The sequence below is a fragment of the Nicotiana tabacum genome, chromosome 7 (genome assembly GCF_000715075.1).
Source record: "Nicotiana tabacum cultivar K326 chromosome 7, ASM71507v2, whole genome shotgun sequence".
In the NCBI taxonomy this organism is placed as follows: Eukaryota; Viridiplantae; Streptophyta; class Magnoliopsida; order Solanales; family Solanaceae; genus Nicotiana; species Nicotiana tabacum.
This window is the reverse complement of record NC_134086.1, coordinates 137,392,436-137,416,159: the sequence shown is the minus strand read 5'-3', so window position 1 is coordinate 137,416,159 and position 23,724 is coordinate 137,392,436. Positions and strand designations below refer to the sequence as shown.

Here is a 23,724-nt window from a genome sequence, read left to right as displayed (position 1 = left end):
CTTCTGAACCTTAAATGGATACCTCCGAAGCCTAACTATTACAAATTAAACACGGATGAGGCAGCATCTTCCGAAACAGATACTGATGGAATTGGAGGAGTAATTAGAAACCACTTAGGCGCTTGGATGGTGGGCTTTGCTGGCCAGGTCCCACGTGTACATTGTATCACTGCAGAGCTGCATGCACTCATAAAGGGGCCAAGTCTCGCTTTGCAAATGCAACTAATTCCGTTGGAAGTTGAAACTGATGCGCAGGAGGTAATCATACTTTTAGATACAGATAATTCTAAGTACACTAACCTAATTTGTGACTGCAGGCACCTCCTCAGGATGCTACATGATCCACCAGTTCGACATGTGTACAGGGAACAAAATGGAATAGCAGACCAACTTGCAAAGCTAGGAAGTAGGATGCAAGATCAGGTTATGCTGCAATTTTTTGTTAAACCACCGCTTATTGTATCGGCTCAACTGTAGGCAGATCAAATGGGAACAACAATTCAACGTCTAGTATCTATACAAGATGCACAACAAGTTGCTTCTCACGATAGGAAAACATGTTTTGTTAGTAACCGTGTAGCTAATGAGGTTGTTGCCAATACTGTTTTGGCAATAGATAGGATAGCAACGACCTCTATTATTGATAATGTATTTAGTGCTAGTATAAATACTATGGTGCACGAGCACCAATTCCTTGTAAGCAACTTTTAATTTATGCAAGTCATCTTTTATACCAAAAAAAAAAACAGAAGAATAAACTGTATCTTTTAATATATAATATTTTAATATGAATTAATTAATAATGATTCAATCTCAATTTTTGTTTGACCAACTCATTTCAGTAAATCAAAAATTAAGGATTTGTTCCATTACTAATGTAATAAAACAATGAATATGAGACGTAACAATATCATTTATAACAAATGTTTTGTTGATAAATAGAAAATCGGACTGGTCAGATACGATATTATTTTAGCAAGTTATCCTAATAAAAAAATTCTCATACCAGAATAGGAGCAGCAAATTAGGAGTATGTTTAGGGAAGAATCGGTTACATAGTACTTATGTGAATGAGTTTATCCACAGCAAATGTACATCGATCTGTATAACCACCTCATTTAAAAGTTTCATAAGCTAGGGTGTACTGTTTAATCAATATTATCTTTAACGCTGAAACCAATTAGTCTCAGCTTCTTCAACAGCTCCCCGACTGCACTCTTTACCTATACGAATCGATCCTTTTTTTGTGTGTGGAAGGATTTTGATGTAAACATTAATATAAAACTTATGGAATACGGCCGAGGTTTTTGGTTTGTTAGAAAACGTACAGGATAACCAATAGGACAAAATCATTAAGGGATAAACGGCATCAAGCGTGGTTGTTAGAGAGGAGAAAGCGAGCAGAATAAATTAAAGATGAAATTCACCTACACTCTGATCTCTCTTATTGAATTTGCACACTAATCACTGCAAGTACAAACATATAATACTAGGGATTATGTAGAGGTAATATAAGTGCTGCAATGGGGAAAAAGTGCTTATCAAGAAAATATTTCCATGATAGAAAAGCCTTTCTGATCTTTCCTGGTAAGTATGTTTCACCAAATTAAAGAAAAAGAAAATGCAAACATTTTTTTTTCCATTGGTATTCACAAGTGATCGCCAAAAACCTCCCGTATGTCAATGTCGACCCTCCACTACTATCACATGCACAACCAAATCTTCTTTGCATATAAATGTAAACGCATTCTCACAAAATCCACCAACAAAATCAGCACTATCAGCAAAAGGATATTCCAACCCCTCCCCCTTGCCCCCTCAGTCAGGTCTCACAGAAAAAAAAAATGCTGGGATGGTGTAGCCGCCAACATCCCCAAACAACTGCAGGGATGGCGCAGGCTCATGCTATGCGTGCAGACATAGAGCGAGGGGGAGATTATTACATTTTATTCCATCCAAAACAGCATTTACAACGCTAGATATACTCCATTACTAGTCAGTACAACAACATATCTGATCCCCAGCTTTAGATAGAGTAGATAGGGCTTTATGAAGGAAAAACTGTCTACCAAGATATAGACACAGTAGCCTTTCAGTCATAGCAGCGTATTAAATGCTTCAATCAGTAATGCAAAAGGTAACCGAACACCATGCTAATAAAGGCTACAGTAACTACATACAGGAGAGGGAATCCAACCCGGACTTTTCTTCCGCCTTTTTTACTTGTCAACATGACCTGCAAAGCATATCACCACAAAAAGAACACGAAAACAGGGTTAACTAGGGACACTTCTTATTGAGACATGGATAGGTGTGTCGTGACAGAAATAAAAATTTCTCCCTTCCTCACTCCGACTGTGCACATTTTGTAAGACTTAAATGGATTGGACCAATCAAAGGCAAGAACAATTTGCTTGAGCTAAAGCCAGACTAACATGAACTCGGACAAGTTATGCAGCATTCTGGATATTGTTAACCCAATAGAGATTTAGTTAAGATAGCATCCCAAAATTTTTAGGACTTCTACTGATGTCATGATCTTAATCTAATAATATTAACAAAAAATTGTATAACCCATATTGCAACAAATGGAATTACCAATTCTCTTTGTAAGCTCTCTCTTTCTTGAGCAACAAACTTCCTCTCCTCCGTTAGCCTAGAGATGGTGTCTTTGGCCTGCAAGAGGGTAAAAGAGAGTGAGAAACAGCACTACCTCTAACAATTACGGACACTAAAACTAATCAACTCATGCTTGAAAAAAATTCCATCTGCGGAACTCTTATCGAATGCTCCAGAAGACTAGAAAAATCATCAGCGGTAAAGGTCTTTAACAAGCAGTTGATTTAGTTTCTAGTTTTATCCTTGAAACAGAAAAATGACTAGATAATGCCTCAAATCAAACATAAACCTTTTCATAGGTGGACCAACTTGACCAATAAATCCAAAACTCTTACAAACCAAAACCCTATGCTTAAATGAGGCACACTTAATAAAAGAAACTCATTTTTCCTGAATCCCTTTTGAAATTCCATAAGGTTGATCTTACTCCTGGAAATACTTTGAACCTCATCATGTACTGGACATCAAATATGATGAAAGTGTTTCTACAAGAGCGACGATTATCAAGATTCTGCTAGGAAGAAACCACCCTGCAGGGAGTCTGTTTTCTGTCATAAGTTGATTCCCCAGGGCACATCTCTTTATGGAATGGAAGTTCTGGGCCATTAAAGTCCTCTTAAAAAAAAGAGATAATGGAAAAATTAAGAATAAATCAAAAGCTTCTATGGAACTGTTTCAAAGTTTACCAGGAAAAATCTATTTTATGTGGATCACAAGGAATTAGAGGGATCCTGTCATTAAGAGGAAACTCTGCAGAATACAGCACCTAGTCTGATGTTCTAGAGGCCATTAGAGGAAAAGCAGACTCTGGTGCTGAAAACATTCTGGAATTGTGAGTCAGTCATTTGTTGGAAGTGACTCAGCATATTTTTGTACGTTCCTTACATCCCCTTGCTTGATTGATGTAAGGTATGAACTGATTCTTCTTCATTAATGAGTGGCTTCTTTCTATTTTATTTTTGGAAAAGGAGTGGCTTCTTTTTGAAATGTAAAAATTATATTTACTTACAAGGCAAATTGTATTTCATGACAGAACAAAGTTGTTTCAAATGCAATTGACACAAAAAAAAAAAAAAGAGTAAAAGAAAAAAGAAAGGTAAAAATTTCTGACCTCACTTAATTTTCGTTCAAGTTCAATTATTTTGTACTTCATGCTCTCAACATCCTTGACTAATTCCATCTCTTCTCCATGTTTCCTCGTCTCCAACTGCACATGCTTTTCTTCTGTTTGCATGTTGGTATTTTCCTTTTTGAATTCCTTCACATTCTCATCCAGCTGGAGAAAGCAGATAGATATAACATATTACCAGAAAATGTAACTCAAGGTTCATCAAATAGAATAAAACATTGGAAAATTATCTGAATCAACTGGAACTGTTGAAATTACTGAGAATTAATCTAGCTATACGTTAGTATATTCTACATTCATTCTGTGTGTTTAGGTTAATAATATAGAATATTCTTCATAGTTCTGTCAAAATTAGGAATCTCAAGATTTAAGTAATTTTCCTTATTTAGTAACTTTCTTTATTTATGTGCAGTCTAAACTTGTACAGAACTCCTATGTAAGGAGCCTTCTCGTATATTGTGTACAATCAATTTAAGACATATTTGCTTTTTCTAATTTCTCTAGATTTCAGATGGTTCAGAGCCTCTACAATCGTGGTAGACCTAAGTAACAACCATCATCTGGTAGGGGATGTTATGCATCCTGCTTGGCCGCAGTTTTAGAACCAAGCGCCAAATTGACATATACGATAAAACTTTCCAATACTCATTGGTATTTTTTATCTATAACCAGTCTTTAAGTTCTGGTTCGGAATAATAACTTACTTCTTGCGGTGGATTTCGATTTGCACGGGGGGTTACTTGATCTCTTGTGAACGAATCTTCGAAAAATCCACCACTGTGGCTGTGTACTCCATTGACATCTCTCTGAAAATGATTACTATTATTTAGCTAGACGGAATTACATATCAAACCACATGGTCGCCAGATTCTGGTTTCTGAAGAATACTACTTACTTCTTGCTGCCCACTGATATTTTCGTTACCATGTACTTCATCTTTTCGCGGTGAATCTTTGTAACTTGGAAGATCACTATGTACACCATTGATTGGTGATAAAACAGGCGAACTGGGTGGACTGACAAGGATCACTCTCATCTTATTTTCTTGAACATACTTGCCATCATCTTTGGAAAACTACAATCAAAGCAGTCAGAAATTGCATCAGAATGCAAAAGTCAACAGCGTCTAGTTTAGCCTTGAATGACGGCTACCTAAAATGATAGAATAGTCCATCGAGAATATACCATGGCTGATGTAATATCCTCCTCAACAGTCTCCTCTGCCACAACAGTGCTTTGAACTAAGAACTTGTCCTTGCATGCCATATCAGGAGGAGGTGCCTTTTGTGCCTGCATGGTTACTACATAAATAAGATGTGTTAAAGATCTTACAGCGGCGCCTATGATAAATTTATTACTATGGCTAACAGAAACAGCATATCTAGTTAGCAGATCATCGTAATAAGATTTTTCACTCTACTAGGGAGACTTGTCACGTCATTGTCAGTGATATGTATATCGTTTTTAAACAGGAAAACTTCTTGCAGAAACAGTCTGTATTAAAGATGATCAAAGCAGGTATATCACAAGTTACAGGTTGAATTATACTTGAGCGAAGAGGAGACTCTATTCCAAAAATTATGCTCATGCATCATCATCAGTTAACAAACAATATAAGATGCAAAAATAAGTGAATGTTTCAATATACTAGCATGAAGACATTACCTAACCCATACCCATGATTGAAAGTGTTAAAAGGAAACAAAGTAGTCCTAAAATCATATGACGGCAAGTTGTCTCGAAAGATCTATGATCACTCAAAATCAAAATCCATGCAAGAGCAAGAAAGTGACTATCTCTTGGAGCTTTAAGAGATTATTTCCAAAAATGCATGCTTCTTCGAACTAAAGAGCACAATTACATAGGAGACAAAATTTACCTAACATACCAATGTGGCTTATAACATCAAAAACATTACTAATTTTGCTATCCAATGTACAACCATTATAGACCTTCATCCAGACAAGTGCTCATATTGAAAAGGTTTTAACTATGCTGAAGTGCGAGCCTATCTCCAGAGTATAGTGTACGAGCAAAGCCATGCAATGAGCTACTTCTTGTACCAAGAATCAGAGGCGGACCCAGGATTTGAGTGCGACGAGGGCACCACCGATTTTAGATATGCAAATTACTAGCGACAAAGTTCAACATACAACTCTTTGAAAACGTAATAATTATGATATCAACAAAATACAAATTCAATTTTGCCGAATATCATTAATTTGATACTAATATAAAAAATATATATCATCCGCTCATACTGGAACTCGACGCATTAATATGTGAACTTTGCAAAATTTTAAACTGTAAGTAAATTCTTATATAGAATATCCCAATGTAATTCTTGCTAATCAGATATGAGTTAAATGCTTAGGTATCACAAATTAAAGTTGAGAAAGTATATCTTGCTGATGCATAGAAAACCATAAGCCGCTTGTGAATTTTCATATGGAAGAATCGCATAGGATATTGTCCAAGTTATTTTATATTTTACAATCTTCAAAAGGTAAACTTTATTAGCCATTGTGTGGATCCAACTGCACTCCATTCTTGTAAGAAAAATATTTACTTTTTACCATGCTTAGTTCTGTAATTTACCTCTCAGAAAAATAGGAGATAAAACTTTTAAAGTAAGAAAAAGTTCTAAGCAGAGAGTGAGGGAGGGATTGAAAAAGAATAAAATAAAGTTACTATTATGTACTAGTAATAAACTAATTCAGAAAAGATAAAAAAAAAATACTAATTAACTAGTATGGGAGTAGTAAGTATCCTTCAATTAACAAAAAAAAAGTAACCCCAAAAAAAAGAAACAGAAAAGAACAAAAAGGTAAGTTGCTAGATGGGTTTCGCACCCAGGTAAATGGGTACGCAAAAGAAATTTCACAATCCCCCAAACTAGTTTTCCCATTTGCCTTTTATGTTTGAGGGGGCCAAGGAAAATATATAAGGGGTCCTTAGTGTATATATAAATATATATAATAAATGTATATAGGATTTTTGCCGAGACTAACGGGGTCCCGTGACCCTCAACCCCCATGTAGGTCCGCCTCTGCCAAGAATACTAGTCGAAGAAATTTAATTGATTTGCTATACATTTATCACATTCAAAACATAAACAAGGATATGCTGCCATCACGAAGAATTCTTCTTACCAGTAAAATCACAGGATAACCTGGGCTTAATAATTCCCGTATTGGGTCGAACACAATATTTCTTTGGACTAGTAGTCTTGACCTGTTATAAACTCCACGATGATACTAATCAGCCTCTATCTGAATAAATATAATTCCAAAACAGTACTTTACTGAAAAGAAAAACATCTTACCTTAAAAGCAACATGATTTTGGGACTTATTTATTAGACGAATAGTGCAAGAGCTTTGCTTCTTCGGTTCAACTACAAGAAAAAGGCCAATATAACTAATATCAGTTCAGTTATTACATCCTTCTCAGAATTTATACAGCAATTCACTAGACCATAACAATACTAACAAATTTAGTAAATGCATAAATCAACCAAAAGCCTCCGCCTCATTTATCAAAAACTCTTGTTAGAATAATTAAATCTGTGTCTTGTCCATACGAAAGCTTCAGTTTGATTAAGTTGTAGCATGATAGCATTGCTCAAAGTCACTATTTTTTTTTTGCCAAACATACATACATCAGACACAATTAAGCAGCATTAAGTGGAACATAGAAGTGCGTACATATGAACTTGAGTTCCCGAGGTACAATTTCCACAAGCTCGAAATTCATGGCTATTTCTTTATCTCAAAATTCAACTGAAAACACACCAATTGTAGCAGATATCACCTCCTGCAAGCAAACGAAAAACAAAGTAGCTAAAACATTGAGTAATATTTAAATCTACAATATGCACGCATCTAAAAGTACCTAACTACAAGAAGATGCGCAATAAAACTAACTATTATAGCATGAATCCTAGTAAAATCTGATAAATATTGCCAGAATCATAACCAAAAAAACGAATGATAATTATTAAATACAGATAAATTAGTGATATTCAACAAATTGAAAAAGTTGACCGGCGATTTCATCTCGGAAAGTGCAAGCATGATTAAATCACGCTCACGAGTCCGCGTGGATAATGACACATACATAACATATAAATAATGAACAAAGAACGACATCGTATTGGAAATCGGAATTGAGAGAGAGAGAGAGAGAGAGCTTACCGGAGCTTCAAATGGCGAAGGCGACGAGGAGAAGAGAATTTAATGAGACAGAAACGAATGCCCTGTTTTTTTGAAGATGAAGAAGAAAAAGGGATGTAGAAATTAAAATGGGTTTGTGTAGGAATCTTGGAATTGAATAGCGTAAAAGTGCCGTTACTTTCGGTGGTTAAAGCTCCTCATCCTCTTCTTCTTCTCATGTATGTATCAATGTGCCATCTCTCTCTCTACAAATAAAGTACTATAAACAAAGGATTGCAGAGAGAAAGGAACGTGCATGTATATGTATGTTATAAATCGATGAACCCTAGAAAATCAATATATGAATGTGTGTGTGTGTGAGAGAGAGAGAGAGAGGGAATTTTTGGTTGTTAGGTGTGATCAGAAGCACAGAACAGAAGGGACAGAGAGAGAGAAAGAGTACCGGGAAGTGTGTAAATGGGTTCACCGAAAGGATCGGAAGTGGGGCTTAAGTTTTGTTGAATCGAACCGTTGGACTGGACCGGCTGTCTCTGTCTGTAGATTCTAAACTAGACTATGATAACACTCGTATACTCCGTCATATTTACGCCAACACCCTAAATATATTGAATACACTTTTATTTACCATTATAATTTGCTTATAACTATTTTTACCTTAGTTCATTACTCGCTCGTGTCCACAGTGTGAGCACGTGATTTTTGTTTCGCGAGACAATCGTTCCAAAAGAAATAAAAAATAACAATAATTGATCCCGTTGTACAATTTTGAGATTTTTACATGGCACTTCGTTAATTGTTTATGACTTTGGCCCATTTTTTTACTTGATTAAAACAAAATACAAAAAGATGTACGTGTCATGCATGATCTGAACTGTAACATGATTGTTAAATAGAAAAGCATGAACGAGCATCTTTGCCTTTGATTTTGTTCTGTTTAATTTTTACCTGTTTTGAGTCATTTTAATGTGTGTGCAAATAATTGTGTTAGGTGTTTATTTTAATTTGATTTTACTTAGTTTTGTATTTTTTATAATAAAAGAAAAAAAAAGAGAGAAAGGAAAAGACCCCTTCCGGACTTGGGCCAATTTGTTAAATTGGCCCAACAAACTCAGCCCAAAACCTAGGCCTGCCCGGTCCAGTCCAGATGATGCCCAGAGAGAGTCCAAACGACGTCGTATGGATACAGTTTGATCTGGGCCGTTGATCTCAGATTGATCAACGGCCAAGATCACATTTCCTATACCCACGAACAGAACCCGACCCGTTTCCACCCGGACCGACCCAAACCCCTTCAGGTTGAAACGACACCGTTACCCATCAGCATAAAAATCCTGGCCCTTCATCGCAGCTCATCCAACGGCCAAGAATCGACCCCTCACTAACTATATAAGCCTAAGCCTTTACCCTGCCCCCCTATCCTAACCCCCAGGCCTTAGTCGTCCCCTCCACAGACCTCAGTCCTCCAAACCCTAGCCGCCCCTGTATACTTTCACCAGAAACCCGGCGGCCTGAACGCCGGTGACCTCCACCTGAACACCATAGAACCCCCATGTCATCCTGAACCTAAATCTACCAACCACACCCTTCGAATCCTACCCCACCTGCTCGAATCTTCATTTGAAGATTCGAGTCGGAACCTAATCTACACCAATCAACCCAAGCTTCACACCAGACACTCCCCAGACCCCCCTCGTGACCAAACCATACTTGGTTTGGTCCGAATCTGATCAGGGAAGCCTGAATCCCAGATCTAAGTTTGAAAGTTTTGTGTCCTTCGTCACTGGTTCATACCGGTTCAACCGAAGAGATTAAGGTCTAATGGACTTTAATCAAAGTGTTTCTCATCTGAGAAACACTTCGATTAAAGTCCATTCAGCCTTAAGAAAAGTTTGTCCAAATCCGAGTTCAAACTTTTAACTTTGCAAGCTTTAAGGTGAGTTTGTTTTCTTTCCTTTATTTGTTTTAGTCCGTGTGATTTGTTTTAAATATTTGGTCATGTTTTGTTTCAATTTGTGTCTTTAAATTTTACCACCTTCTGATTGACCACTTTGCCTGAACCACTGTGTTCTGTTTGAACCCCTCCTATTCTGATAAGACATGTGTATTGGTTGTATTCCAAATTTGTACTGACTAACTGATTCCTCAAAGTATAATCCTGCTTAATCAGTATAAGTCGAGTCATGTGTCCCATGTTTAAATGTTTGATTTTTGGCTACGATTGTGTATGTTAATGCTAATATAGTCGAGTCGACATGTGTCGTCAATTAATTTCAACTGTCCGAACAACAACAAATCGATTTACTTCTGCTAAGCATTTGTTGAGTCAATTAAGAACCAGTTTTTGTTTACTTATAGTTGTTTGAATTGATCAGTAATGTAAAAAGATTTGTTTGGTTTAAATTCTGAATTGGAAGGCATGTGCATTCGTGCACAGCATGTGCATTGGTGCATCTCATGTGCTTTGTGCACAGCCTGTGGCCTGCATAAAGGTCCTTTGTTTAATTTTAAAATGGTTTGACAGCATATGCTGTCAACATATCCTACTGCCCATACTTGCTTTTAGTTAAATAAAATAGAAAAGTTAAAACTACCAGGGAATGATGGGGTTTTTATACCTAATTAACTAAAGTGGAACTGAAAAGGGTTAAAGGCACATGAGAGGGTACTGGGATACTCTAAAAAATAGGCTGTTAAAAGGGTTAAGGAAGGTATATAAAAGGAGGAGGACATCTGATTGAAAAGGGGAGAAAAAAGATTGGAAAAATAGACATTGAACCTTAGGAGCTGGAAAATATACAGACACAGTGAGGAGTTTTGAGAGGGAGAGTTTGAAATACATCCAAAGAGATACAGAAAGAGAGGGATACCTAGACTGAGGGGATTGAAAAAGGATAGGATTGCACAGATAGAGGGAGGTTAAGAGATAGCAATTCCAGTCGTGTCTATTAGTCGAGTGTCTTTCATTGGTTTACTACTGGTGTGTTTTGCCTGGAGCTCTGATTCTACTCCACTGGGTGTTGTTGTCATTTGGCTGCTTCTTTCTATCGGCCATAGTTGCGCTTCTGTGTTTGAGCCTGTCCTGCTGTTTGCTTTGTTTGCTGCTGCCCTGTCCTGCTGCTATTGCTGGTCCTGTTTCTTTTGCTGCTGATTTCCACATCTTCTTCTTCTCCTCCTTTGCATTTTCAGCATTTCCAGGTACACATTTCAAGTCCCATATGGATGTAATTGAATCAGTTTGAAAGCATGAAATGAAAAAGGTTGAAGAAGTTCAGTTATTTTTGTAATACTCATAGTACATTAACAAGCCTGTGAAAATTGATCAGTTTTATTCAACGGTTCGAAAGTATGTACTAATACTCGACTGCGTTTACCCTTTTTTGTGTTTTAGCTCGTTAGTTGTTGGTTAGTCTGGGCATGTACACTTCGATCTCATACAATACTATTTTTGTTTCACTTAGCTTTTTTTTAGTTAAGACTAGTCCACATAAGTTTAGTTAAATTCAACTCAAGAAATGTTCGGAATTAAGTGTTGTATTTCGTTAGCTCATGCATGATTTCTTATCAAAATAAGCATTTTACTTTGCCAGTATATCCTTTAACTTAGTCCAAATAAGTTTAGTAAGTTCAACTTAAGACATGTTCGGATTAAGTATTGCATTTCATCAATCTCATATGTAATCTTTTTATTCGACCAAAGCATTCTCGTAAGGCATGACGTTTTCTCACTTTATAAGTAATTAATCAGAAATTGATAGGAGTTGGGTTTAGGCCAAAGTATATATTAGCATACATTTTTCTTTCTTCTATCTCTGGAAATAAAATAATAGAAATGTAGTCACTGTAGGATACCCTTCTAAAATAATGAGACGAGCCTCGCCGAATAAAAAGGCAAATTGCGGGGCCCTCCATAATTGGTCATAATAAATACTTAGAATTTGGGATGGACTGTTTAGTGAATTCCACTGCCTTCCCCAAAGATAATAATGCGTTAGACTTTTTAGGCGCGACTTAATTAAATTACATTCTTAAATTCGGGTGCGCATTTATGTGACCCGAATTCAAATCTCAACGGAGTCGAAATTTGTTAACAACTACGGGTGCATTGATTGTGACGTGGTTCGAGATGCATTTTCACGACGTTGCAATTCTATAAAAATAAATGATAATAATAAAAGCATTTTAAACTTAATAAAAGCACGTAAGTCATAACATGTATTTAAATCAGATATTTAGCCATTATAACAATTTAAGCGACCGTGCTAGAACCACGGGATTCGAGGGTGCCTAACACCTTCCCTCGGGTCAACAGAATTCCTTACTTAGAATTTCTGGTTCGTAGACTTCATTTGGAAAAGTCGAAAATTTCCTCGATTTGGGATTCAAGATAAACCGGTGACTTGGGACACCAAAAGCCAAACCTTTCCCAAGTGGCGACTCTGAATTAAATAAATAATCTCATTTCGAATATTGTCACTTAAATTGGAAAAACTCCCTCGCGCATTCTACCCTTCGGGGCGGGGCGCGCAAAAAGGAGGTGTGACAGCTCTGGCGACTCTACTGGGGAAAAACCCAGAACCACTGGTTCAGGGTTCAAGAATTCGAGCTTAGAATAATTGTTATATTTGGCTTTATTATCTGATCTTTATTACATATTTTTGCATAACGTGCTAAATGTTGTCTTTTACCGCTTTGATATTATCTGAACTATATATAAACTGTGCTGAAACCTTCTCTCTTCACCTCCGGGGAGAAGCTCGCTGGTCGAGACTCCCTATTCTGTTAGTGTCAATACCCGAAATAAGAAAGAGGACGGATAAGTTACGAAGCCGGACGGCCTTTTGGTTCCCGGTAAGTTGCCCCTCCTCGACTCGAGTTGTCCGCTCGGGTACACAGTCTAGAACAAATACCAAGGTTTAAACCTAGTATAACTCGACTTCATGCCGGATCCCTAGTAGGAACGCTTATTTGCATCATGTTGCATTTGACTTAGGGGACTCAACACAGGGGTTGGGTCCGTCTAGGACAAGCCAACCAGAAATGAAAAGGCCACCCTGCTGCATCTTATTTGTTTTGCGCATTTATTTGCTTCGGTTCCGCATGTTGATCGGTTTCTAAAAAAAAATAAAAAAAAATAGCAGCGTAGGGAGATAATTACTTATTTTGGAAAAATAAAACCAATGTCCAAGTAGTGTCGAAACCTCGTCGGAATTTTTCTAAAAAAAAGAATAAAACCAAAAGTTGCCTTTTAGTCTGATTAAAAAAAAAACATATAAAAATTTGTTTCTTTTCTTTTAAGAAAAAAAGAGGGTATTTATTTCAAAAAAAAATGGAAAACTCATAATTCAAAAAAAAAATGTGTTGTTTCTTTTGTAATACCCTTTTATAAATTCGGACTAATAGTCCAAATATTGCAAAAAAAAAACAAAAAAAAATATATTTTTAGTATTTATCTTTCTCCAAAAACAATAAAAATGCTTATTCTTGATTACTAGGTTTATTTGATTTTCTCTATTCGCGATATGACCAAACTACGCCGGTTTGATTCTCGCACGGGGTGAGATACGTAGGCAACCCTTGGCGGGTCCAACCTCCCGTTTTCAAAAAAATCTAGATAATTTTAATTTTTGAGTCTAATAAAGTTTATCGCCTTAAATAAATGTGCAGGATGAGCACGATACAAAATGAATCGTTTTCAATAATGACCAAGATCCCTTTTGAGTTGCGATTATGGTGGAACGACTTAGGCAAAGAAGGGGCAAGGCAAAGTGAGGAAATATCTGAAAAATCTCCCGGATTTACTAGACATTCAGCCTCGGGGTGATATTATCAGATCATTGGTCACTTACTGGGACTCGGCGCACAATGTATTCCATTTTTCAGACTTCGAACTCACCCCGACGCTGGAGGAAATAGCGGGATACATTGGGGGTGATGAAGCTCCGTTAAGGTTCAAGTACTTGATTGCACCTAGAGCCGTCACGGTACACCGATTTTTGGACTTTCTGAAAATACCCCGAACATTTCACCATCCAGATCTTGCCAAAGGCTTCTGCAGTCTCCATCTCATGTATGCTAGATACGGTCATGAGGGTGGGTTCAATAAGCCGGATTTCAAACTATGTAGTAAAGGCAACCGGCAAAAATGGGACGAACACAGGCAATTGGCTTTCATAACGGCTTTCTTAGGTCTTATAGTGTTCCCAAGGAAGGACGGCAACATCGATCTAAGAATAACTGGGGTTGTCAGTACTTTGCTTACCCAAGATAAAAGTACTCTGGCGCCTATGATTATGGCTGACATTTTCCAGGCTCTCACTGTTTGTCGAGCCAGGGGTGACTTCTTCGAAGGATGTAACCTACTGTTGCAAGTATGAATGACCGATCATTTATGTCATCGCTCCTCACTTGTGGGTTATGGTTCGCCAGAGAAAACTTGTATTGGAGAATTCTACACGAGAATCAAAGGGCTCAATTTACCTGAGGGAGTCACATCATGGACCTCATTTCCCCGAACTCTCACTGCCGGCCAAATCCAATGGACGCTCGGATGGTCACCTATCGAGGAAATCATATACATGCCGGCAACCCGGCCTCACTTTCTGTTGATGGGACTGAAAAGTATCCAACCCTATGCACCGTATCGAGTTTTGAGGCAACTTGGGAGGTACCAAGTGGTACCGAAAGATGAAGATTTGAGTACCCAGGTGATTGAAATCAGTCCGAACGGCCAGTTCCCTGAAGAAGAAGTTCGCCAAATCTGGAGTGAATGCCAACATCTGACAGCAAACACTTGTGTGATCGATACGGCAAAAGGGGAAGTCACCCCAGGATATCACGCTTGGTTTAGAGGTAGCCTGTCTTACGAAAGACCGGCTAAGAGGCCGCATCTCAAAGATTTCGTAGAATCATCCCAAGGGCAATGGAACTGGTTAGCAAAAGAGAAAGGTTATCGAGCAGAGATTGGCGATTTGAAGCTACAAATAGATAGTTTGAAATTCGATAACAGCGTACAAATCGCGGCGGATCGAAGCGAAAAGAATAGGTTGATCCAAGAGAATGAAGAACTTAAGGCCCAAGTCCAAAAATTGAGACTGTCTCTTGATGAGCAACCCAGAAGTCAGTCAGACCAACGGTTGATAAAGGGTTTGAAAAGAGAGATCACGGAATGGCGAGACAGGTTAGAAGAATCCGAAAAGGTCATGACAGAATTCAAGGCACGGTGGGAAACAAGAGTAGATAAGCATCGCCGATGTTTGAACCAATTGAAACGTGATCACGAGAAGGTTGTTTCCAAAATAAAAAGGGAGATGGCTACACTTGAGTTTAAAGCAGTTAAGCAGGCCAGGGATTTTCAAATGGAGAGTAGATACTGTTACGACTTGTTGGCCCAAATGAAGGAAGAAGTACGGCAGTTGAGGGATCAGCACATACAGGACTCACAAGTATTCAAGACGAGCAGTGATCAGATAAGGCACCTACTCATAGAGAAGAAGAAAACCAGAGATAGGATCAAGGCCATTGCCTATGCCATCACCAGACGATGTCTACGATGTGAGAACATGTCCAGCGCTACCGTCCTCTCGGCAGTAATGGGTTATGTCAAGCAGACCATGCACGAGTTGGAGCAACTCGAGAGGGATCTCACGCCTAGGACCGCGGCGAGGCCGAACGATGCCCCGCGGAAACCAATTTTTAAAACCATAGTGCATTCATAAGTCAAATCTGTATTTTAGCATCTTCTGCCTGTTTTTTCATCAAGGTGATTTTCAGTCTACTTTGAGTCTAGGTTCATTTTCCAAGTTTGCTTTTTCTTTTACAGAATGTAGCTTGTAATAGAACATTTCGACAATGAAGAGGTTGTTTCTTTTACGTCCATTTGTGTTTTTCGAACTACGTAATGATCTGATTCACATAGGCATCGTGATACGTAGGCAATCCTCATCGGATCCGGTCGCATTTCTTTTACTACAAAAATAAAAAATATATATATATAATAAATAAAATAAAAGGAAAACAAAAGAGAAAAGGAAAGAAAAGAAAAAGGGGGAAAAACTAATAAGAGAAAAAATGCCGGAATGACGCATGCTCTCGCAGCAAACATATAGTAATCCACTTAACTGTATAGGTGCATCATGCCCAACGTGAGATTAACTATCTATTATTTGCTGCAGAATTAACCGTGCGTTTGTCATTGAGCATTTTTTCCAGGGTTTTTGAAAAGACGGTTGGTTTGGTGAAAGTCTGGCCTCGCACTCATACTTCACGAGGTCAAGGAGAGGTGTTCAACTACCTATTGTTAGGACCAGAAGCAGTACTCACACTTACTTCACCAGGTCAAAAGGAAGTGTGGAAATGTCTTCGGAAATTCCATTGCAAACAGTCCCCGTCTCTGAGGAGAGCTCAATCTCAGCCGTCCTCACACCTGAATCCGCAACTGCGGAGGAAAATAGGATCCTACGGCTCCGCATGTTGGAAATTCTGGATGACTGGAACAATGGGAAAGAGCCGCCAAGTGTCGTCCCCGGATTCCCTGAACTATTCTCCAGGTCAAGTGGGACTTCTAATGTCCCCATAAATTACCCTGCTACCCCATTTGGGTACCCAGCCACCTCCGCCTTCTCTGCAGGATCACCTTCTGAGCCTCATCCCCGAATGTCGGCCACTGATGCAAGCATGAACATCTTTACTGCATCGCCTTGCCCAGCTACGGCACAGCCTGCCACATACAAGCCAAGCTTTGACTCATCCTCTTTTACATTCCAAGCACCATCGTTCTCAATGGAACCAACCAGGTTCGCTACCAACAATAATCCTCTACCGCCTCAGTGCGAACTCGCACCGGGACAGGATCAGAACCCCAGGATTGCAGAACAAAATGAGATTGCTAAGAGAATGAGAAGCCTTGAACAAAGTTTGAAGAATATGCAAGGGTTGAGCGGACAAAAGAGCGTCTCTTACGCCGACCTGTGCATGTTCCCTCACGTGCACCTGCCAACGGGTTTCAAGACCCCCAAGTTTGAGAAGTACGATGGGCACGGTGACCCCATTGCACATCTTAAGAAATACTGCAACCAATTGCGGGGAGCCGGCGGAAAAGAAGAACTGCTAATGGCATACTTTGGGGAAAGTTTAGTAGGGATAGCTTCGGAATGGTATATGGATCAGGAAATGTCCCGATGGCATATATGGGATGATCTCGCCAGAGATTTTGTAAAACAATTCCAGTATAACATCGACATTGCGCCAGACCGAAACTCTCTTTCAAATTTGAAGAAGAAGCCTTCAGAAAGCTTTAGAGAGTATGCTATTAAGTGGCGTGAACAGGCGTCGATAGTGAAGCCTCCCATGGATGAAGTGGAAATGGTCACTACCTTTCTCCAGGCTCAAGAGTCTGACTATTTCCAGAACATGATGTCGGCCATGGGTAAGCCATTCGCGGAAGCGATCAAGATTGGAGAGATGGTGGAGAACGGTTTGAAAACGGGAAGGATTTTGAGTCAAGCAGCCATAAGGGCAACCTCCCAGGCCGTCCAAAGTGGGTCTGGAGGAACAACAAGGGGGAAGAAGAAAGAAGAAACGACTATGGCAGCCTCTGAAGCAAGGGAGTATCGTCATCCCAGGCCCCATTTTCCGGGAAGAGCCCCACAACACTATTACCCCCATTCAAATTCGGCATATGCTCATCAACCTTATATGGTCATGAATGCCCAACCTTATAACCATCCACCACAACAAGCCAACCGAGGCCCAGCTCCACCTCCCAGAAATCAGCCTCACTACCGCAACCACTATAACCCACAACCCCCGCAGAATAACTACCGCCCCCAAGAGCCACCTCGACGGCGGACTTTCACGCCCATCGGTGAGCCATACTCAACTTTGTTCCCAAAGTTGGTCCAGTTGGGTTTCTTGCAACCCATCCCACAAACAAGGCAAAACCCGACATCTCCTTCTTACAAAGCCGGAGTCAGATGCGCCTATCATTCAGGGGCCGAGGGACATGATACAAACGACTGCTGGTCATTGAAAAGAGTGGTCGAAAATTTGATAGAGCAGGGGAAAATAGTGCTAAGGGACGAGGAGATCCCGAATGTAATAAACAACCCATTGCCCGCTCACAATAATGGGTCGTTGATCGGCATGATTTGTGAAGACAAAGAGTTCGACCCTGCTTTGAAAGCCATAATTGCCATTGTCGACACGGGGAAGAGGCCTGAAATAGACCAAAAATCAGAAAAAGGGGAGGAGGCCAAGGTCGCAGAGAGCAAGTCTGAAAATAAGGTGGAAAAGAAAGTGGTACCAGCAAAGGGCGGAGTTCTTTACGTACCGCGAGGTCAAGCTGAGAAGACGCAGAGATCCGGGATCAAAAAGACAAAACCTATGTATGTGCCAAAAGGGGCCTATGTGGTCCGGGGGACGATTCAACCACCTCGGCTGAATGAGCCAGTGGTTATCGGACGCGTGCCACAAAAGCCAATGACCAACCCGACCACAGTGCCGTGGAATTATCAAAAGACCTTGGTGATGTACAAAGGAAAAGAGGCCGTGGGAGAACTTCCGGAAAATACTTTCATCAGAGGGTACTCAAATACCCAAGAACTGAACAACGCCACACAAAGGCGCTTTCCTCCGAAGAAGCCTGTGAGTGTTGAAGAGGCGGAAGTGTTCTTCCAACAAATGAAGATGCCGGATTACGAAGTGATAGATCAGCTGCGCAAGCACCCTGAGCAGGTGTCCATGCTATCATTATTGACAAGGTCGGCCGAGCATCAAAAGATCTTACTAAAGACCCTGAATGAGGCATATGTGCCGTTTGAAACCTCGGTTGAACAATTAGAGCGGATGACAGAAAGATTCTTCGCCGTCAACCAAATCTTCTTCAGCAAGAAAGATCTACCCCCGGAAGGAGCAGCACACAACAAGGCTTTGCATTTAACAGTCAAATGCGAGGACTACTATGTCAAGCGAGTAATATTGGATGGAGGTTCATGCGTTGACATTTGCCCGCTCTCCACGCTACAGAGAATGGAAATTGGGACCGGAAGAATCCGACCCAACAATGTCTGCGTAAGAGCTTTCGATGGTATCAAGAGAGACACCATGGGAGAAATAGACCTGCTGCTGGTCATAGGACCAGTCGAATTTCGAGTCACTTTCCAAGTGATCGACATGGACACATCTTACAATTTCCTCCTTGGCATGCCTTGGATCCATGCGGCAGGAGCCGTGCCTTCTACTCTTCACCAGATGGTGAAGTTCGAGTATGAAGACCAAGAGATCGTGGTCCATGGGGAAGACGAACATGCCATTTATCGGGACCCATCCATCCCGTATCTTGAACCAAGAGAAGGGAGCGAGCATACGGTCTCAAGCTTTCGAGGTGGTATTGGCAGAGCAGCACGAAGAGGGAGTACCTTGCCCCCAGCCTTTCTTGTCTAACGCTTCGGTTATGGTGGCCAAAGAGATGATCCGACACGGATTTAGGCCAGGGAAGGGGCTTGGACGAACCCTTCAGGGAATGACGGAACCCATTACTTTACCAGTCATCAAGAAACCTTTTGGACTAGGTTTCAAACCTACTCCAGCAGACGAAAAATGGGCAAAGAAAAGGAGAAATGAGGGCTGGAAGTTGCCTCAACCACTGCCGGATTTACATGCGACTTTCGTCAGGCCAAGGTACGCTGAAGAAGAAGATGATGAGGTCTTCACAGCTGAGGAAATCTAGGAAATATGTGGGGCAATGAGGGAAATGCTCTACGAGGTCCACATGGTTCAACCAGGCGAAGGCACGAGCACTGCTGAGATGATGTACATGGGGCCAAACGCCAAACTCCAAAACTGGGAAATCACGCCATTCCCAACTAGACGGAAGTCCGGGTAGACCTGTCCTGCCACCTTTCCTATATCACAAGTTATCTCCGGGACATGACTTGAACGTTTTCTTCTTTTCAATTGTTGTTCCTAGTTGTAAACGTTGTTGTCTTCCAATTTTCCAAAGAAAATATACAAAAAAAAAATCATCATTGCTTTCCTATTATTTCTTTGTTCTGATTTTTATTAGTTTTCCTTTCATCTTCCTTTTCAGTCCTAATAATGCGGCTTTAAATATGACATGCTCGCGGACTTCACGCCCAGATCACAATGAGCTATTTAACTGCGAATTAATGAACCCAGAACCAGAATATGATGCGGAAGAGGCTTTTAGGGAGATAAACCGAGAGTTGGAATATTTTGAGAATAAACCTAAGCCGAATCTAAATGACACTGAACCGGTAAATTTAGGAACCCCGGAAGAAATCCGGGAGACCAAGATAAGCATTCACACGGACAAGAAAATGAGAGAGGCGATAATTCAACTTCTTTTCGAATTCAAAGACGTGTTTGCTTGGTCATATGATGACATGCCGGGACTAGGTGTCGATCTAGTGGTTCACAAATTGCCGATTCATCCTGATTGTCCTCCGGTTCAACAAAAGCAACGAAAGTTCAAAACCGAGGTCAGTGACAAAATTAAAGAGGAGATCACCAAGCAACTGAAAACAGGAGTGATCCGGGTAGTCCAATATACAACATGGTTGGCGAATGTGGTTCCAGTACCGAAAAAGGACGGGAAAACTCGGGTATGTGTAGATTACCGAGATCTGAACAGAGCAAGTCCCAAAGATAATTTCCCGCTGCCCAACATCCACATCCTCGTTGATAATTGTGCCAAACACGAGATACAGTCTTTTGTAGATTGTTATGCTGGGTATCATCAGGTACTGATGGATGAAGAGGACGCCGAGAAAACCGCTTTCACCATGCCTTGGGGCACCTACTGTTATCGGGTCATGCCATTTGGTCTAAAGAATACTGGGGCTACTTACATGAGGGCCATGACCGCCATTTTCCATGACATGATGCATCAGGAAATAGAGGTGTACGTGGACGATGTAATAGTCAAGTCCAGGACGCAGGATAATCACATCCAAGACTTGAGGAAATTCTTCGAGAGGCTAAGGAAGTATGACTTGAAGCTAAATCCAGCCAAATGCGCTTTCGGAGTTCCGTCAGGTAAACTTTTGGGTTTCATCGTAAGCAGGAGAGGTATCGAGCTAGATCCGACTAAGATAAAATCTATCAAAGATCTACCTCCCCCGAGAACGAAGAAAGACGTGATGAGTCTTTTGGGCAGGCTGAACTACATCAGTCAGTTTATTGCCCAGCTGACAAGCACGTGTGAGCCCATATTCAAGTTGTTAAGAAAAGATGCGGCGATTAAGTGGACAACGGAGTGTCAAGAAGCCTTTGATAAAGTCAAAGAGTACCTTTCGAATCCCCCAGTCTTGGTCCCTCCAGAACCAGGGAGGCCACTTTTCTTGTATCTGACAGTCTTGGAGAACTCTTTTGGCTGCGTCCTCGGGCAACATGACGTAACCGGGAAAAGGGAGCTGGCGATCTACTACCTGAGCAAGAAATTCACCAGCTACGAGGCCAAATACACTCTGTTGGAAAAGACATGCTGCGCTCTCACATGGGTTGCTCAAAAGCTGAGGCATTATCTCCAAGCCCACACTACATTCCTCATAAGCAGGTTGGATCCCTTGAAATATATATTTCAGAAACCAATGCCTACTGGGAGACTGGCTAAATGGCAAATCTTGCTTACGGAATTCGACATAGTTTATGTCACTCGCACGGCAATGAAAGCCCAGGCGTTAGCAGATCATTTGGCCGAAAACCCGGTCGATGAGGAATACCAGCCATTAGATACTTACTTTCCAGATGAAGAGGTAAACACCATAGAAGTGATCTCGGAGGAAGCTCATGTTTGGAAGATGTTCTTTGACGGAGCCGTGAACGCCAAGGGTATAGGGATTGGGGCAATTTTGATCTCACCTGCCGGTCAGCATTATCCCGCCACAGCTAGACTTCGTTTCTTCTGCACAAATAATACAGCTGAATATGAAGCCTGCATTATGGGCATACATATGGCAATCGATCAGGATGTCAAAGACTTACTGATTATGGGAGATTCTGACCTGATCATCCGGCAAGTTCAAGGCGAGTGGGAAACTCGGGATGTCAAGCTTATCCCATACCGACAACATGTAGAGGACCTCAGCAAGCGCTTTACCTCAATAGAGTTCAGGTATATTCCGAGGTGTCACAATGAACTGGCAGATGCACTTGCTACTCTGGCTTCTATGCTACCCTACCCGGGCAACGCCCACGTCGATCCTTTGGAAATCCAAATCAAGGAAAGACACGGTTACTGCAGTGTAATCGAGGCGGGATCAAATACGCAGCCTTGGTACCATGACATCAAGAAATTCCTGAAGACACAAGAATACCCCGAGCACGCAACTGGAGATCAAAAGAGGACCATTAGGCGACATGCAAGTGGTTTCTTTTTGAGCGGTGAATTGTTATATAAGAGGACTCCGGACCTCAATCTCCTAAGATGTGTCGATATCGAGGAAGCGAGAAAGATCATGCACGAAGTACACGCAGGTGTGTGCGGACTTCACATGAACGGGTATGTCTTAGCGAAGAAGATCCTTAGAGCGGGTTATTACTGGATGACCATGGAAAAGGATTGCTTTAGCTTTGTCCGGAAGTGTCATCAGTGTCATGTGCACGGTAATTTGATTCATGCACCTCCCACGGAACTGCATCCCATGTCCGCACCTTGGCCATTTGTCGCTTGGGGCATGGACGTCATTGGACCAATTGAACCAAAGGCTTCGAATGGACACAGGTTTATACTGGTTGCCATCGATTACTTCACAAAATGGGTAGAAGCTGTCACTCTCAAATCGGTCACCAAGAAAGCTGTAGTGGATTTTGTACACTCAAATCTTATCTGTCGCTTCGGTATTCCTGCGACCATCATTACAGATAATGCAACAAACTTGAACAGTCACTTGATGGGAGATGTGTACGAGCAATTCAAGATAACACACAGGAATTCCACTCCTTATCGGCCAAAAGCCAATGGTGCTGTGGAAGCTGCAAATAAAAACATCAAGAAGATTTTGAGGAAAACAATACAAAGTTCCCGACAGTGGCATGAGCAGTTACCTTTTGCATTATTGGGGTATCGCACTACGGTACGCACATCGGTGGGAGCAACTCCTTATCTTTTGGTTTATGGGACCGAAGCTGTAATACCGGCAGAGGTGGAAATTCCTTCGCTTCGAATCATTGTCGAGGCAGAAATCGAGGACAGCGAGTGGGTTAAGACTCGGTTAGAGCAATTGACGTTGATTGATGAAAAGCGGATGGCTGCAGTTTGTCACGGACAGTTATACCAACGAAGGATGGCCCGTGCTTACAACAAGAAAGTCCGACCCCGGAATTTCGAAGTAGGTCAGCTGGTACTAAGGCGTATTCTGCCGCATCATGAAGAAGCAAAAGGAAAGTTTGCTCCAAATTGGAAAGGCCCATACATCGTAAGGAAGATATTGCCGAGAGGAGCATTGTATTTGGGTGATATCGAAGGAAATGACCCCGACACAGCAGTAAATGCAGATGCAGTCAAGAGATACTACGTCTAGATCATACTCCAAGTGGCCCTGACACGATTGAAAATGGCGAAGGTTTTATTCCCCACTACTCCCCAAACACTACCCAATTCTCCCTACCAACTTCTGAGCCGTTTACAAAAAAAAAAAAAGAAGCAAAAACAAAACATTGATTGAGGCCTGAACTACGTTTGACTTGATTCCGAAAGGATACGTAGGCAGCCTCTCCCTGAGGTTCAGTCACACCAACAATAAAATCCCATCCACCCTGAAATTGAAAACCGGGGCACATCGAG

At 40.8% G+C, this 23,724-nt stretch overlaps 1 protein-coding gene across 2 annotated transcripts; it reads right to left on the bottom strand.

The window, feature by feature from the left end:
• Positions 1-1,924: 1,924 nt before the first annotated feature.
• LOC107768239 (vesicle-associated protein 2-2) lies at positions 1,925-8,494 on the bottom strand. 2 transcript variants are annotated; one of them, XM_016587350.2, is made up of 11 exons: positions 8,101-8,240; positions 7,944-8,005; positions 7,455-7,563; positions 7,074-7,144; positions 6,901-6,982; positions 4,934-5,049; positions 4,644-4,823; positions 4,453-4,554; positions 3,731-3,895; positions 2,599-2,676; positions 1,925-2,236 (listed from the first exon to the last, which is right to left on the bottom strand). In XM_016587350.2, exons 3-11 carry the CDS (start codon positions 7,501-7,503, stop codon positions 2,123-2,125), a joined length of 957 nt encoding a protein of 318 aa, XP_016442836.1. In that variant the 5' UTR covers positions 7,504-7,563; positions 7,944-8,005; positions 8,101-8,240; the 3' UTR covers positions 1,925-2,122. The 2 variants fall into 2 exon arrangements, with proteins under 2 accessions (XP_016442836.1, XP_016442835.1); XM_016587349.2 differs by having other exon boundaries at positions 7,944-8,494.
• Positions 8,495-23,724: the final 15,230 nt, after the last annotated feature.

Bases quoted from the DNA above. Each gene is read 5' to 3' on its own strand.
- LOC107768239 (XM_016587349.2), bottom strand. From the start codon at position 7,503: ATGAATTTCGAGCTTGTGGAAATTGTACCTCGGGAACTCAAGTTCATA. The intron at 6,983-7,073 runs GTAAGATGTTTT...AGTTTATAACAG, and splicing joins AAAATCATGTTGCTTTTAAG to GTCAAGACTACTAGTCCAAA. The intron at 2,677-3,730 runs GTCAGAAATTTT...ACCCTCTTGCAG, and splicing joins TTGAACGAAAATTAAGTGAG to GCCAAAGACACCATCTCTAG.